This window comes from Phalangium opilio, unplaced genomic scaffold (assembly GCF_054372755.1).
Source record: "Phalangium opilio isolate 3A_F unplaced genomic scaffold, DU_Popi_V2 ptg000077l_1, whole genome shotgun sequence".
Lineage (NCBI taxonomy): Eukaryota > Metazoa > Arthropoda > Arachnida > Opiliones > Phalangiidae > Phalangium > Phalangium opilio.
This window is the reverse complement of record NW_028324185.1, coordinates 1,680,976-1,694,535: the sequence shown is the minus strand read 5'-3', so window position 1 is coordinate 1,694,535 and position 13,560 is coordinate 1,680,976. Positions and strand designations below refer to the sequence as shown.

The 13,560-nt window shown below is 38.7% G+C and overlaps 1 protein-coding gene across 1 annotated transcript; it reads right to left on the bottom strand.

Annotated features, from left to right (window-relative positions):
* Positions 1–10,658: 10,658 nt before the first annotated feature.
* LOC149656721 (uncharacterized) lies at positions 10,659–11,294 on the bottom strand. Its single transcript, XM_089844549.1, has 2 exons — positions 10,807–11,294; positions 10,659–10,731 (listed from the first exon to the last, which is right to left on the bottom strand). The coding sequence occupies exons 1-2, from the start codon at positions 11,292–11,294 to the stop codon at positions 10,659–10,661; spliced, it is 561 nt and encodes a 186-aa protein (XP_089700675.1).
* Positions 11,295–13,560: the final 2,266 nt, after the last annotated feature.

Sequence of the window (13,560 nt, the reverse complement as noted above, 5' to 3'; positions counted from 1 at the left end):
TTCCCTGATCTTTTCGGCCCATTTTTAAATTCCCTGACTTTTCCAGGATTTCCAGGTACTGTGGCAACACTGTAATAAGTAAGGGGAAGCTAGGCAACGCGTCAAGTTGACCCAAAAAATCAGGTGACCGAGAAATGGCACTATCTAGTATCGGCCCGCGTAACTTTTCCCTCGTCAACTTACAGTTTAGAGAAACAATGGGAAAAACTTCAGAGGGAACGTGACGCTACACTTTAGCTAAATTGGCGCCCCCTTTAGTGGACATTAGCAGGGTGTCAATCGCTGGCTTTGAGAAAATATAATGGCAAATTGTGTTTGTACAATATATACAAACAGTCAACGCGGCATGTAAATTTGACAAAAAATTATTAACCTTTTGATCATTCAATCTAGTTAATTAAACATTGCTTAAATAGCCACAGTTTTCAAACTAGGAGGATTCGTAACAATTACACAAGGATGGAGTCAAAAGTCAAAATATTGTATGAATCCTTCTAGCGTGAAAACTAAGTGTAGATTACAGGCTGAGAAACAGGATTTTATTTTTAAGCTGGCCATATGACCAGTAGAGCCAAAGCACTTTTAATTAAAAACTGGCCACTTGAAATGGTTAAACCTCTGAACGTTTTTAATTAATTAAGTGGTCACAGGGCCAGTACACTAAACCCCAAAAGCATCTTCTTTTTAAAGTGGACATTTGTCCAGGCATTTGCCTCCTTAATTCGCAGCTTGAATTAGATTAGCCGCTCAGCGGGTTTGAACATAGCCCACTCGATCACGCGCTCTCGGTTTCGAAGCCCCCATACCAGAAATATTCTAAATAGAAGTTTGACATTGGAAATAAATATTTTTATTCTAAAAAACCCACAAAGAGAAACTTATTGCGACACACCTCTCAGTAAAAACAAACCTCCACCACCCCCAAGTTAATTTTTCCTCTTCTTTAGAATGTCACGCCTGTTAACAGCATCTGAGCGCGCACGATCGAGTGGTTCATGGTTTGAATGAATTTAAACTGCGGCAAAACACATTACCTACACTTGTATGCCTACGATTTTCAATCTTCTTTTGTAGTATTAAATATAAGAAACATTTATGGACCTTTAAATATAGAGGGGTTGAAATTTAATTGCTAAACATTTATTTAAACAAACAAACTGTAACCGTAAAATTTAAAACTAGGAAAAGGGGCCTCATTTCACGGCTCACAAAGAAATTAAATTAAACTAGTCAATTTAGAAGTTCCCAGGTTACCCGTTTAAAGGACTTATTGTCCATGACTAACTAACTATATTTACCAAATAAACGCAGTGGTAGAATAATAATACTTTGAGTTTATTGAAACAAAAAACACGTCCGAACTCGGAGCGCGAATACTATTGAACTACCCGCAACTGATTACTGACCGTAACTGCCGATAGACTACTGACTCTTTACAGATTGTAGGCGGGGATTTATATCCCCGCAAAAAATGTTTTTTATAAAGGTTGACAGCAATGGCGCTTAAGGTGCCACTTCGGGACAATTTAACATTATACAAAAATAATTGTAAAAAATGAAAAATGAGTAAAGCAGACGACGCGGTTTTTTCCCGGGAAGGAGGTTCTGGCTGTGGACGGTTACAAAACAAAAATTTCCCCCTTTTTTTAATTTTCCAAAATAACATTCCAGACAAACCCATTAAATAAACTTGGGATAATGAATGAATTAGTCTAAGGGACCGTCCATAAACTACGTCACACTCTTAGGGGGGGGAGGGGGTTTGTAAGTTTTTGACGGTCCGTGACGAGGGGGGAGGGAGGGGTCGTTCGATGCGTGACGTCACATTTAAAATTAATTTTATTACGAAGTCAGTAAGAGGTCGATTGACCCTTTTGTTATGGAAGAAAAAACGCAACGTTTCAAAGTCCACCGTGAGAACAACCTCTACAATAATTTAACAAAATTTCTATTCCATCATCGCTTAAATAGTAGAAACTGTAAGCTATGATCACCTACTTACTCGTATGTGTAGCCAATTTAAGCAGCGCATTTAAAATAAAGAGACCCGTTCACTGCAGAACTAGCTACACGTACGCATAAGGACTGCTAAATGTAGTGTCACCTTAAACAATCAAATGTCACTGTTTGTTCGCCACTAGCATTAGTAGGGATGATAAGAATCATCCATGCGATTTAAATGGTTTCGTTTCTTTCGCACATTTTTAAAATCTGAATCCCAAGCTCGATTAGCCTAAGGTTTTCAAGTGACAATGTCGAAAACTATTAAGTGTACCCCTCTTAACGAAGCTTTATGGAAACATTTTGGAAGGTTATAAAAAAGCACATCCAGAGAATAAAGTTCCAAAGCTCAATCAGAGGCAAACGATATTTGCAAAAGCTTAAAACGGAAATGAACTTTGACTTTCAAGTCGAGCAAAAAATTTCTGATTGGAAAAGAAAAAATCTCTTTTTAAATTAATGAAATGAAATTAGTAAATTAAGACAAATCATAGTCCGTTGGGGGGGTTAAAGAAATGTGACGTGGTTTTCAGGGAGGGGTCTTAGAAAACGTGACGAAGCGTGATCTGAGGGAAAGGGGGGGTCAGAAAATGCCATTTTTTGCGTGACGTAGTTTATGGACGGTCCCTAACCTGTTTCGATGTTGGACTAGCTAGGTTATCATTTGATCCTTGCGACTCTCTTTCCGCTTCGTTGCCTCCTATCTCTGTTGATCTAGCAAAGACAAAAAACCGAAAGAAAATCTCTTCAGATTGCTTCATTTTTCTTCTTGCATTTTAGAGTTTAAAAAAAAATAGAACTAAAATCATATTTATAAAAAAAATGTCTATACTGAACTTACTCGTCAAAACTGTCTTCATCATTGGAAGAATCCTACCTATCTTTGGTGTCATTAATTTCGTCTTCAATTTGGGCCAGAACGGTATCCAGGATATCTAAACACTGCCTGACAGGATCTAATTTCGCGCTGCAAAAAAATGACGGGACATTGCTCTTGGTTAGATTCACTTATTTCAGGTTTATATGCTCATTAGGCTTAATTTCAAGTCAAAAGTAGCTCAGAAACTTACTTAATACACTCTTAAAAAAAGTTGTCCAAATTTGGACAAAAGAGGATCCAAATGAATAAACTCTGAGACAAAACGTAACTTTGTCCAAATTTGGACTATAATGTTGCTATCCTAAATTGCACGTTTTTTATGTCCATTTTTGGACTTATCAATCCTAATTTCAACGATTTTTTGTCCATTTGAGGGAAAATAAACCTTCAAAAATGGTCTAGAATCTGTTCAATATGGTAGATTTTTGTACAATTTTATACAACGTTTTGTGCATTAATAACTTGTGCAAATCTGCCTTAAATTTTGTATAATTTTAAACAGAACTATGTGCAATATTAATCATAAATCTGTGCGATATTGATCATAGTTTTGTGCAATATTAATCATAAATTTGTGTGATATTGATCATAGTTTTGTGCAATATTGATCATATTTTTGTGCAATATTGATCATATTTTTGTGCAATATTGATCATATTTTTGTGCAATATTGATCATAGTTTTGTGCAATATTGATCATAGTTTTGTGCAATATTGATCATAGTTTTGTGCAATATTGATCATAGTTTTGTGCAATATTGATCATAGTTTTGTGCAATATTGATCATTGTTTTGTGCAATATTGATCATAGTTTTGTGCAATATTGATCATAGATTTGTGCAATATTGATTATACTTTTGTGCAATATTGATCATAGCTTTGTGCAATATTGATCATAGTTTTATGCAATATTGATAATACTTTTGTGCAATATTGATCATACTTTTGTGCAATATTGATCAAAGTTTTGTGCAATATTGATCATAGTTTTGTTCAATATTGATCAAAGTTTCATCCAGTTATGAACAGAAGTTTGTGCGATTATGAGTGAAATTTTGCTCAATATTGATCATAGGCTCGTCCAATTAAGAACAGGAATTTGTGTAATTATGAGTGAAATTTTTCCCAATATTATTAATAATTTTGTCTACTAAATACTGTATGTGAACGAATCGACAAGTTAGCTCCAGCTTGGGAGGGTCCCTATAGGGTTGTCGAGAAGATATCCCCAGTTTCCTATGTTATCATGGATTTGGAGTCAGGTGCTTTGGCCGGTACTTGGCATATTAATCAGTTGAAACTACTGTTGAACTCAGTGGTCCTCGAAACCCAGGAAATCACGGAGTTTGAAATCCTACCGGTAATACAGGAACTGGAGAACGATGTAGACCCAGGAGATGAACCAGAGCGTGAGTTGGTTGCAACACCGGACGAAAGATCATTTACTGAGGCAGATTCCCGGGACGGTCAGGAAAATAACTGGGATACGGGGCCCGTTCGAGTGTATGACTTGCGGCCTCGTCAAAACCAGGCAGAAGGGGTTGTCGATAGGTCGTCAATCTCGATGGATGTAGAACCGGATGTACCCGTTCCGAATCTTAACATTCCAGTAGATAACGACTCGGTTCCCACCCCGATACCACGGCGGGAATATAATCTCCGACGCCGGGGTCGAGTTTAGGAACAGGAAGAGCAAGGGGTAGACCTAGCGGTGGCAGGTCCTTCCGGGGAGGGAAGGCGGAATCGTGGCATTCAAAAGGACCCGGTGTTGAGGACAGTGGATCAGGATGATTTGTTAATGGCTCCTTTTCGATATGGGTGGAAAAGGGAAATAGTTTTGAGAAAGGATTCCGGAGGTCGAATTGGGGATGTATATTATTACACACCAGAACCGATAAAAGAAAAATTGCGGTCGTACTAACAAATTGCGGCTTTTCTTGGTACCCATCGCGACCAAGCCCGCCTATTAGGCATGCGCAACTTCAGCATGAAGCCCCAACCGTTTGCGTATCCCCCGTTTGAGATTGTTCGCCATGCTCTATGGTGAAGCACGACCAGTCGGACTAAGATTTGATTTCCATTTGCATGGACCTGTCGATTAAAACGTGATGAGACTAACTGTCTATAGTCCACCTTTTTACCTTTTTCAGGCCATGGCCAGTTCACGCCCAAAGACTTATTGGGCCCAAATTTTTGGCCTTATGGAGGCTTCGTCGAGCGACGAAGATGACATCCCGAGCTACACGCCAACTCGACCATTAGTAGCGGAAATTACCGGGGAGACTATACTACCAGAGGTAGTAGGAATTACCGGAGAGATTGAGAACGTGGACGCCGCCCAAGCGTCAGCTACGATATCAACATTGATAGTTGAGATTACCGAGGAAACGGAGGATGTGGCAGGCGCTCAAGCTTTAGGTACTACATCAACCGAAATAACGGGTTTGACTGCCTCCCCTACCCCATCAGTGGAGGAGCAGGCCCTAGTCCTCCCGATTATAAACGATAATTTGACGAACAATGAATATGAAGTGGTGCCACCTCCACGCTACGTGGACATCTTTTGTTCACTCACATGTTACGCTTCCCGGACTGGAACAGAGCTGAAAAATTTTTCCCGGCACGTCCGTGCCCTCCCGTAACGCTTCCCGGAGGGTTTTAAAGGATGTATATCTCACTTCGGTGCCATTCCGGATGAACTCAATGTGGAGTTCATTCAATCCGTCTTAGCAAATTCCGGGGTTCTCGGTGCGGTGGGCATCCCGCCCCTGTACGCTAAGGCGTATTTACAGAACAAGCGCATCGAACAAGATTTAATCAATGCCCTGGCCTTTTCCAAGGGCCGCGCGATCGGCGCCATTGGCTTGGATGCATCCCGGGTCATCGAACTTTGTCCCCCGGAGGTTCAATGTCAGGCGTTTCGGCGCCAGCTGAGCCTCGCCGCAACCTATGACTACCCAGTCTTCGTACAATGCCGAGAAGGGCGACAGGACAAAGACGTCTTTAGAACATGCTACCGCATGCTAGGTGAGGAACTCCCTCCCGGACACGTCATCATATTATTGAATTTCTCCGGCGGTCGTGACGTGCTGACAAATTCCTTGCCCGGTTCCCACGTCTATATCTTGCGCTATCCCCGGCCATGGATCCACAGTTTATGAAGAGATTTCTACATGGTATCCCGGTAGAACGCCTGCTAGCGCAGTCAGGGGCGCCGATGTTTTCCCTGACCCGAGCTTCCCCAGCTGTGCCGTCCCCTGGACTGGCATTGACCGTAATTGAACGGATTGCGCAGGCCAAGGCGTTACCGGTCGCGGAGGTGGCCGCTACCTTATGGTCCACTTCTCAAAAGTTATTCCGGTATTCGGATTAAGCGTTGTTTTCCCGGATTCTCCGATAATTGGGTCATATTGACCATATTTGTAACATTCCCTTTTTTATTGTTTGAGTGGAACCCAGTGTAGTTCCCTCTTTAGGTTTAGACAGTTAATGTTCCCGAAAACGTGGTTTCAGCCACCATCATTATTTTGGATTACTTAAGACCAGCAAAAAAAAAACAACATTAACACACATAATATTCTTTGTTTGTTTTGATTATTTGTATGCCACACTGGCTATTTTTGGTTTCCTTCCCCAAAGTGGGCATGTTCCCTTGTCCCCATCGGGACCTAATAAATATGTTTTCCCCTTGAATCCTTAGTTGTGGTCCATCCGAGTTTTTTGAATTTGGTTCCCTGGTTTTGGGTGGGGCTTCCCTCCCTAATATTTCTTTTCAGATACTCCCAGCGGCCTTACACTGCTGTTTCCCCTTTCACCCGGGGCCGCTGCTTCTTTTTTGCAGAGGGGGAGGATGTAACGGGGAGCCCGTTACCCGGGTTCACCACCAGATGGAGCAAGTTACACCGATACCAGAGTTCCCCGCTAGACGGCCCAGAAAGCTGAACCCTGGACCTGTCGTCTGCTCGCCCTCGGATTGGCTGATCCCCGGAGGCCCGAGGGGATATAATTCAAAGGTAGCCCGGAAATCAGGGCAGTTGGAGGAGTACCGGGCTCAGAAGCATTTAATAATATTTGTTAGATCGATTAACGTTGTTACTTGTTTATTTAATTATTTATTTACTAACGGACTGTATATATAAATTAACCAGATTAATGTTATAATAAATATATTGAGTTCACTAAAATTACGTAGTCGTGTGTTTTCGGGTTTCATTGAGAAGCGCGCTATTACAGCTTTGTGCAATATTGATCATATTTTTGTGCAATATTGATCATACTTTTGTGCAATATTGATCATACTTTTGTGCAATATTGATCAAAGTTTCATCCAATTAAGAACAGGAATTTGTGTAATTATGAGTGAAATTTTGTTCAATATTATTAATAATTTTGTCTACTAAATACTGTATGTGAACGAATCGACAAATTTGATCACAGAAAAAAATTTAATCGTTATGAATATTAAGTACAAAATTTGGCATTTTTACGTGAAATGTTAAACTTGAAATAAACCAAACATTAATCACAAAGACATCTGATTAAAAAAGTTAATTATTGGTGTAGAAATTTTCCTTGTATCGATTTTAAAAACGATTTTTTGTATATACTCGAATGTCTTTTTTAGAGCTGCTTCGTATTTCAGTTGAAAGGCGTAGTAGCCTGCTTAAAGGGAAACGACGCCATGCTCTATACAAACAACTTCAAATATCACTTTTTCTATTTCAACATCGACTAATGATGTAAAGAGGTCTTCATTCTGAAAACAAAGCGTTGGGGTGACCTTTTCTGGATCCTGAAAAATAAAAATAAAAATAAATATTTCGTAGGCGTGAAGTTTATATGAGGGGTTTTAAATATATAAAACTCTTTACTCCAGTCGTGTAAAGATATTTCACTTTTTCTCCAAACGCGCAAGGAAGTAATAGAATGCTAGCTCTCAATTCCATTACTAGAATTGATTTCAGATTTAAAATATTGATTTACACTTTTAATAATTTTTCCTTGCTCACTTTTAAATGCGTCCACTGAGGTCACTTCTTCCTTTTGACGTAGCAGTGAAAGTATTTCTTTGGCATTTGGCCTATTTTTTACAAGATTGAAGATTTTTTTTGCCAAAGGCTCAAAATGATGCTGAAGAACATTTTCAGCTGAAGGCCGTATGTTATGAAGAATATTAGTAGGTAAAAAGTGGGGCATCCAGCTCACCCGGGAGTCGGGAGTCCAGGTTATTTCTATGGGGAGTCGGGAGTTAATGTTATTTCTATGGGGAGTCACGACTCCCAGGTGAGCTGGATGCCCCACTTTGGTATACTATCTCTAAGGAGTTAATGTTATTTCTATGGGGAGTCTTCTTCTATGGGGAGTCAAGAGTTATAATGTTATTTCTATGGGGAGTCACGACTCCTACGAGTTGGATGCCCCACTTAGGTATACTATCCCTAAGGATAGGGAGGGGGTCAGACAGGGGGACAGACAGGTGGTAATATACTTCCGCGTTCTACTAGAGAATGAGTGTCCATAGGTGTATACTTTGCGTACGATCGAACAACATCTGTTTTAATAGGGGGAGGGGGGACATTGAGGAGGAATGTTGTCTGGAAATATATTTCCCCCTGTAAGAGTGATAACAGTTGTTCTAATAAGAGTCTGATGATTGATAACATTATTGAGGGGTATTTTAATTTGGAAGGAAGAATTTCTAGGAATTTCAAAGTTTTATTATAATGTTTTCCAGTTGATTACAATAGGTTTTTTGATCACACTACATTTTGAATTCTTGAATTTCGTTCTGTTCCTTGTGAGGATGTAACTTGGTGATAATTCGGAATTATTTAGTGCATCATCGAATAATTTTAATGGTGATTTACTGGTTTCATTCGTTTTTCCTGCTTTAATTTTAGGCTTTCGAGACACGTTGAGTGATTTTTTCCCCTTTTTCTTTTTTAAAGCTGTTTCAGATGTTGGAGTTCTTGTTACAGCGTTGTTATTAGGTGGGGTTGCCGTCCGTGGCTTAACATTGGGTATTATGTTTAGATTTGGTTGATGTGGTGATTGTGTTGTAGCGGTCGGAATCTGGGATGGAAGGTTATCGACATGAACTACATCTGGTTGCATTTTGCTTTTATTATGTAGGAAATTTTCTAGCAGGTTCATGTATCGTTTAGCCTTTTCCTGGGAGGACATTCCTGTCTCCCTCAATATATCATACATGTCACGATCTAACGCTGTCATTCGATTATCCAACACACTCTTGTTTGACTCCAATTGTCCATATGGTACTAAAACCATAGGTCGTGAGGATGTCATTTTACACCGAGTAGGGCTGATATCCCGTTTACAATGGAGGGTAACAAGGAGCTCAGTAATGGGAGAAAACCCCGTTTTGTGATTTAGAAAGTTCTTTCCGTTTGTCCTTTAGTGAAACTCTCCGCTTTGATAATTTTCTAATTAGGTTTTTATACCGCTTAAATCTATTTTTACTTTCACTGGAAGAACAACGTTCCCTTTCGTTATATTTAAGCAGATTTCACACACGGATTTTATTTGAGGGTTAGAAAGAGGATGAGAAATATCCCTCAAAGGGTGACCGTCTAAGGTGCTGTACCGTCTCATACTGCTGATCATTTAGAAAAACCACCGTCATTTATGTAAAATATCATCGACTCTTTCTCTAGAAAATTAGTTCTCAGCCTAAGCAGATCGGGTGTTTCTTGACGGGTATCTATGATAAGATAGGAGTAAGGTTTCGAAGTAGCGTGGTGAAATGCACTGGTTAAATGTTTGGGGTTGTGGCTATACATCTGATTCGCTAAATATTTTGTTTGCCCCTGATCCCTAGGATTCCGCATTAAAATTATGTAATGGGAGTTCAAAGAAACATCACGCATGATTTTCCCATTTTTGAATAAATTTTGAGAAAGCAATATGACTGATAAACTATTATGATGACAACCTCTAATAAATAAATTTCCGATGTTAACATTATCTTTGGACTCGTTAATTAAATCATCTATTATTATTAAATTGTTAATAGACGGATCGAAAAAGTCATCTAGATTTTGAGGGAGTCCATTGTGAAATTCTACAAGGGGTTCCACTTTCCTCAATTCCTCGAATTTACTCTGATAGGCTCCGTAACAATAGCAAACTCGTTGTATTTTAGGCGTGATGCTGTTCTCAAGGTTTCTTAAGATTTTGAAAACGAATTCCGACTTCCCACTTTGCGAACTCCCTGTAACTAACCAAGCTGAGGGGTGGATAAATTTCAAATACCACGTATCCATTTCATGACCCATAGACGAATGACATGGATTTGAGAGGTACCTATGCTTTTGTAACCTCGTTACTAAAAATCCACGAATTGAAAGATTCGGGGTAACCCAACCATTTAACGTATAATTGAACACCATTCTTCGTTTTTCTTTTCCTTAAAACCTTCTCGATTTTAAACGTGCAGTTCTTAAGATCTTTCCCAACTTTCTGAATTTCATTTTCATAAAAAATTCCCTCAATTTTATCCTCGTTTAAATCTTTTAACCGGTATACAGGCGGAGTCCTAGGGATACGTTCAATTATTCTAAAAAGTTCTTCTGACCAAAATGGTAGATAGCGCTTATCAAACACCCCTCTTGTCTTGCTAATCCGTACAATGTCACCAACATCAAACTGATAATCGGTGGGTGGGGAAAAGTCATGATCGCCGTACAAGTTTAACCACACCTCTTTCGAATTTTTAGAGGATACCATTATTGGCTTCATCTTAATTGCTCTGTGATGCTAGTTATTATAGGCGGAAGTAAGTTTATCTAAGATATGAATGTATTTCCTAGAACCCGATTTCGTAAAATATCTATACATACGTGCCTTTAACGTTCTTATTAATCTCTCACAAATTGATGCCTTTGTATCTGTACTTGTAGAGTACAATTTCATTTTTCGAGAATGGATGAATTTCTTAAAAGTTTGGTTGTAGAATTCACTCCCCCTGTCTACGTGAATGAGACGTGGGACTCTATTGTTAGAATTGGAAAGTATGCACTTAAATGCCTTAACAAGCGTCACGCCTTTCTCATTTTTCAACGCCTTTAAAAATGCGTATTTACTGAAAGTGTCAACACATACTAAGATGTAATTGTTACCCCTGTTTTCGCGTGATAGGTTTCTTAGATCCATTAAGTCTAATTGCCAAATTTCATCTATTCCAAACACTAAAGTACGATTTCGCTTAAATTTGTGAACAACTGGTTTATGAAGGGTATACACATCATTGTGCTTCAAATAATCCTTCACGTTTTTTAGAGTTACTTTTATCCCATTATCCTTAGCGGATCTATATAGTTGGTTTACACCAGCGTAGCTTCCGGCGTTTGCTATATCATGGTGTAGTTTCTCGAGTTCAGGAAATTTCTTCATTTATGATTTCTTCTAGTTTTATGTAAAATACGAGGTGTTTTTGAACTTAATGTTCTTAATAAGGACTTATAAGAATCCAAAGAAATACCCTTCACCCCTCTACGTTTTCTAGTTTTTCTAGCTGCTTCTAACCTTTCCACGACTTCAAGAGGAATGACTAACGTTCGCCTCATCCTCCTCCCTTGAAATGCGTCCCTCAATTAATTAGTATCACATTATATACAAGATACCTAGAACTAATTACCATAACGTTATATACAACTACATTAAAATATGACAAGTGATTTTTTTTCTCAAAGCAAGAAATAAACCATATTTTATTAATGATCCATAATTTCATATATTTTCCTTTAACCATTTTTTTACATTTTCCAGCGAATCATCGCAATCAGAATTTCGCCATTCATGACAAGGACACTCGCCCCTAATTGTATATTTGAACCCTCCACAGTGTTCGCAAAAGTTTCTCACGTCCAACAGTCGACGGGATGTAGCTCGCGTGGCCATCCAAACCACCTTTTTCGTCTGACTTAAAACGCATCGTCGAAATTTCACGCAGTTCCGAGTGGTGCAGAAATAATCTAACTGGCCGTCACCAGGCATATGTTTAAGCCCCCCTCGCAGTGAGGGCAGAGGAGACTACCTGTTCGAGGAACAGGCGCGAATCCATGTTTTTTCAGGGTTTCAAGAGTGTCATTATCATTTTCCATGGCCCTGAAACTAGATTAATAAAAATTCCAACACCACCACCACCACCATCAGAAACTACAATAACCTGGTCAATTTGAAATAGTGTTATTTCTAAAGAGGGGGGGATTTAGTTTACAGAGATAATGGGACTAAAGGGGGAGGGGGGGGAATAGCGAATTAACCACCTCCGAATTAATAATCAGCGAATTCATCCGTAATTTTATAATGGCCAAATGCTAACGTCGTAATTCCGTCCTTTAAAACATATCGTTTTGAATCAAAGGAATTTAAGCATTGTTTTTTTGATGGATTGTAAAAAGTTTATGTTTTTGGCTCGTTATGCGAATAATGTCCGTCGTAGTGTTTTTCTTAAAAACAAACACTTTTTGTAATCCTCATGACGTACATGCCTTTGAATCATTCTTTTACATATGCCTTTAGCTGTTTTCTTTTCACCCGCGAGGGATTTAATGCTATACATTTTTGGTTTAAGACCGCAGAAGGAAATTATTGGGATGGAATTTAATTCATCTTTAAACACACCCAACCTCTTCTTGTTAGACTCACTGAATAAGAAGTGGTTTTTTGGATAATCGGAGGTGTCCAATTTATCCATATGTTCCTTAAAATCCCGATATACATCCTCAGTTTGAATAGAATACAATAAGGAATCTGTATCCGTGAAATTTAGCAAAGCTCTATTGTTGTACTTCGCTTTGATAAAATCATAGTGGAATTTGTACATAGTGAGTTTTGATAATTCTAGAACACAGAAACCGGTATAAATGGGGCGATTTAAAACTAGCTTCTTCTTAATCATATGAACACCGACAAGGTTTTCATTAAAAACAGTAATTCTCTCAAAAGCTGGAGAGGCTGTTAGTTTCACCATTCTTGCGGGTGTATGGACTAGTTCGAAATTTACCCTACATCTTAGATTTTCCATTGTTTTCCCGAAAACTGAATTATTCAATAATTTATATAGATCTTTCTCAAAAGCGTTATTCGCACTCTTCCTTTTTAAGGTGTTAAAGTCAATATATTGCTTCAACCATTTCCCTTGTCTAAATTTAAGAGCTTTATGAATTACCCTAAGTTTCATCCCGAGTTCTAAGTAGTATTTTAAGTTACTGTAATGAACTACGTAATATTTTTTATCATACAAGTTAGGTACCAGCTTGGGGAATTTTAACTCCCCTTCACTCCCTGTAGCTTCTAGAATATCTTTCGATAATGGTGAGAGTTCATCGTAGCTAGTAATTTTTTTCTCGGGTGCGAGGGGATAATCATTGTGTAGATCATGCATTTCGGGAGGGTATTCGAGATCAACTTGAAATATGTATCCCGTCTCTGAATCATCAGGTATATTTCTAATTTCATCCATAAGCGATTTTAGCTCATCATTTTTAACCCAAGAAAACGAATCTATAGGCAGTGGTTTTGACATAGCATCGCCGTACAGGTTATTACAATCTTCAAAGAAATAAAATATTTTACAGCAAATCTGTTTTTCATTAATAGTCCACCCTTATTATCGTACCAAGATAGTTGGTTGGTTTAGAAGGGTCGTAAGATT

Coding starts and splice junctions, on each gene's coding strand:
- LOC149656721 (XM_089844549.1), bottom strand. CDS start 11,294: ATGAAGAAATTTCCTGAACTCGAGAAACTACACCATGATATAGCAAAC. Junction 10,732..10,806: donor CATTCTCGAAAAATGAAATT/GTACTCTACAAG, acceptor ACGTATGTATAG/ATATTTTACGAAATCGGGTT.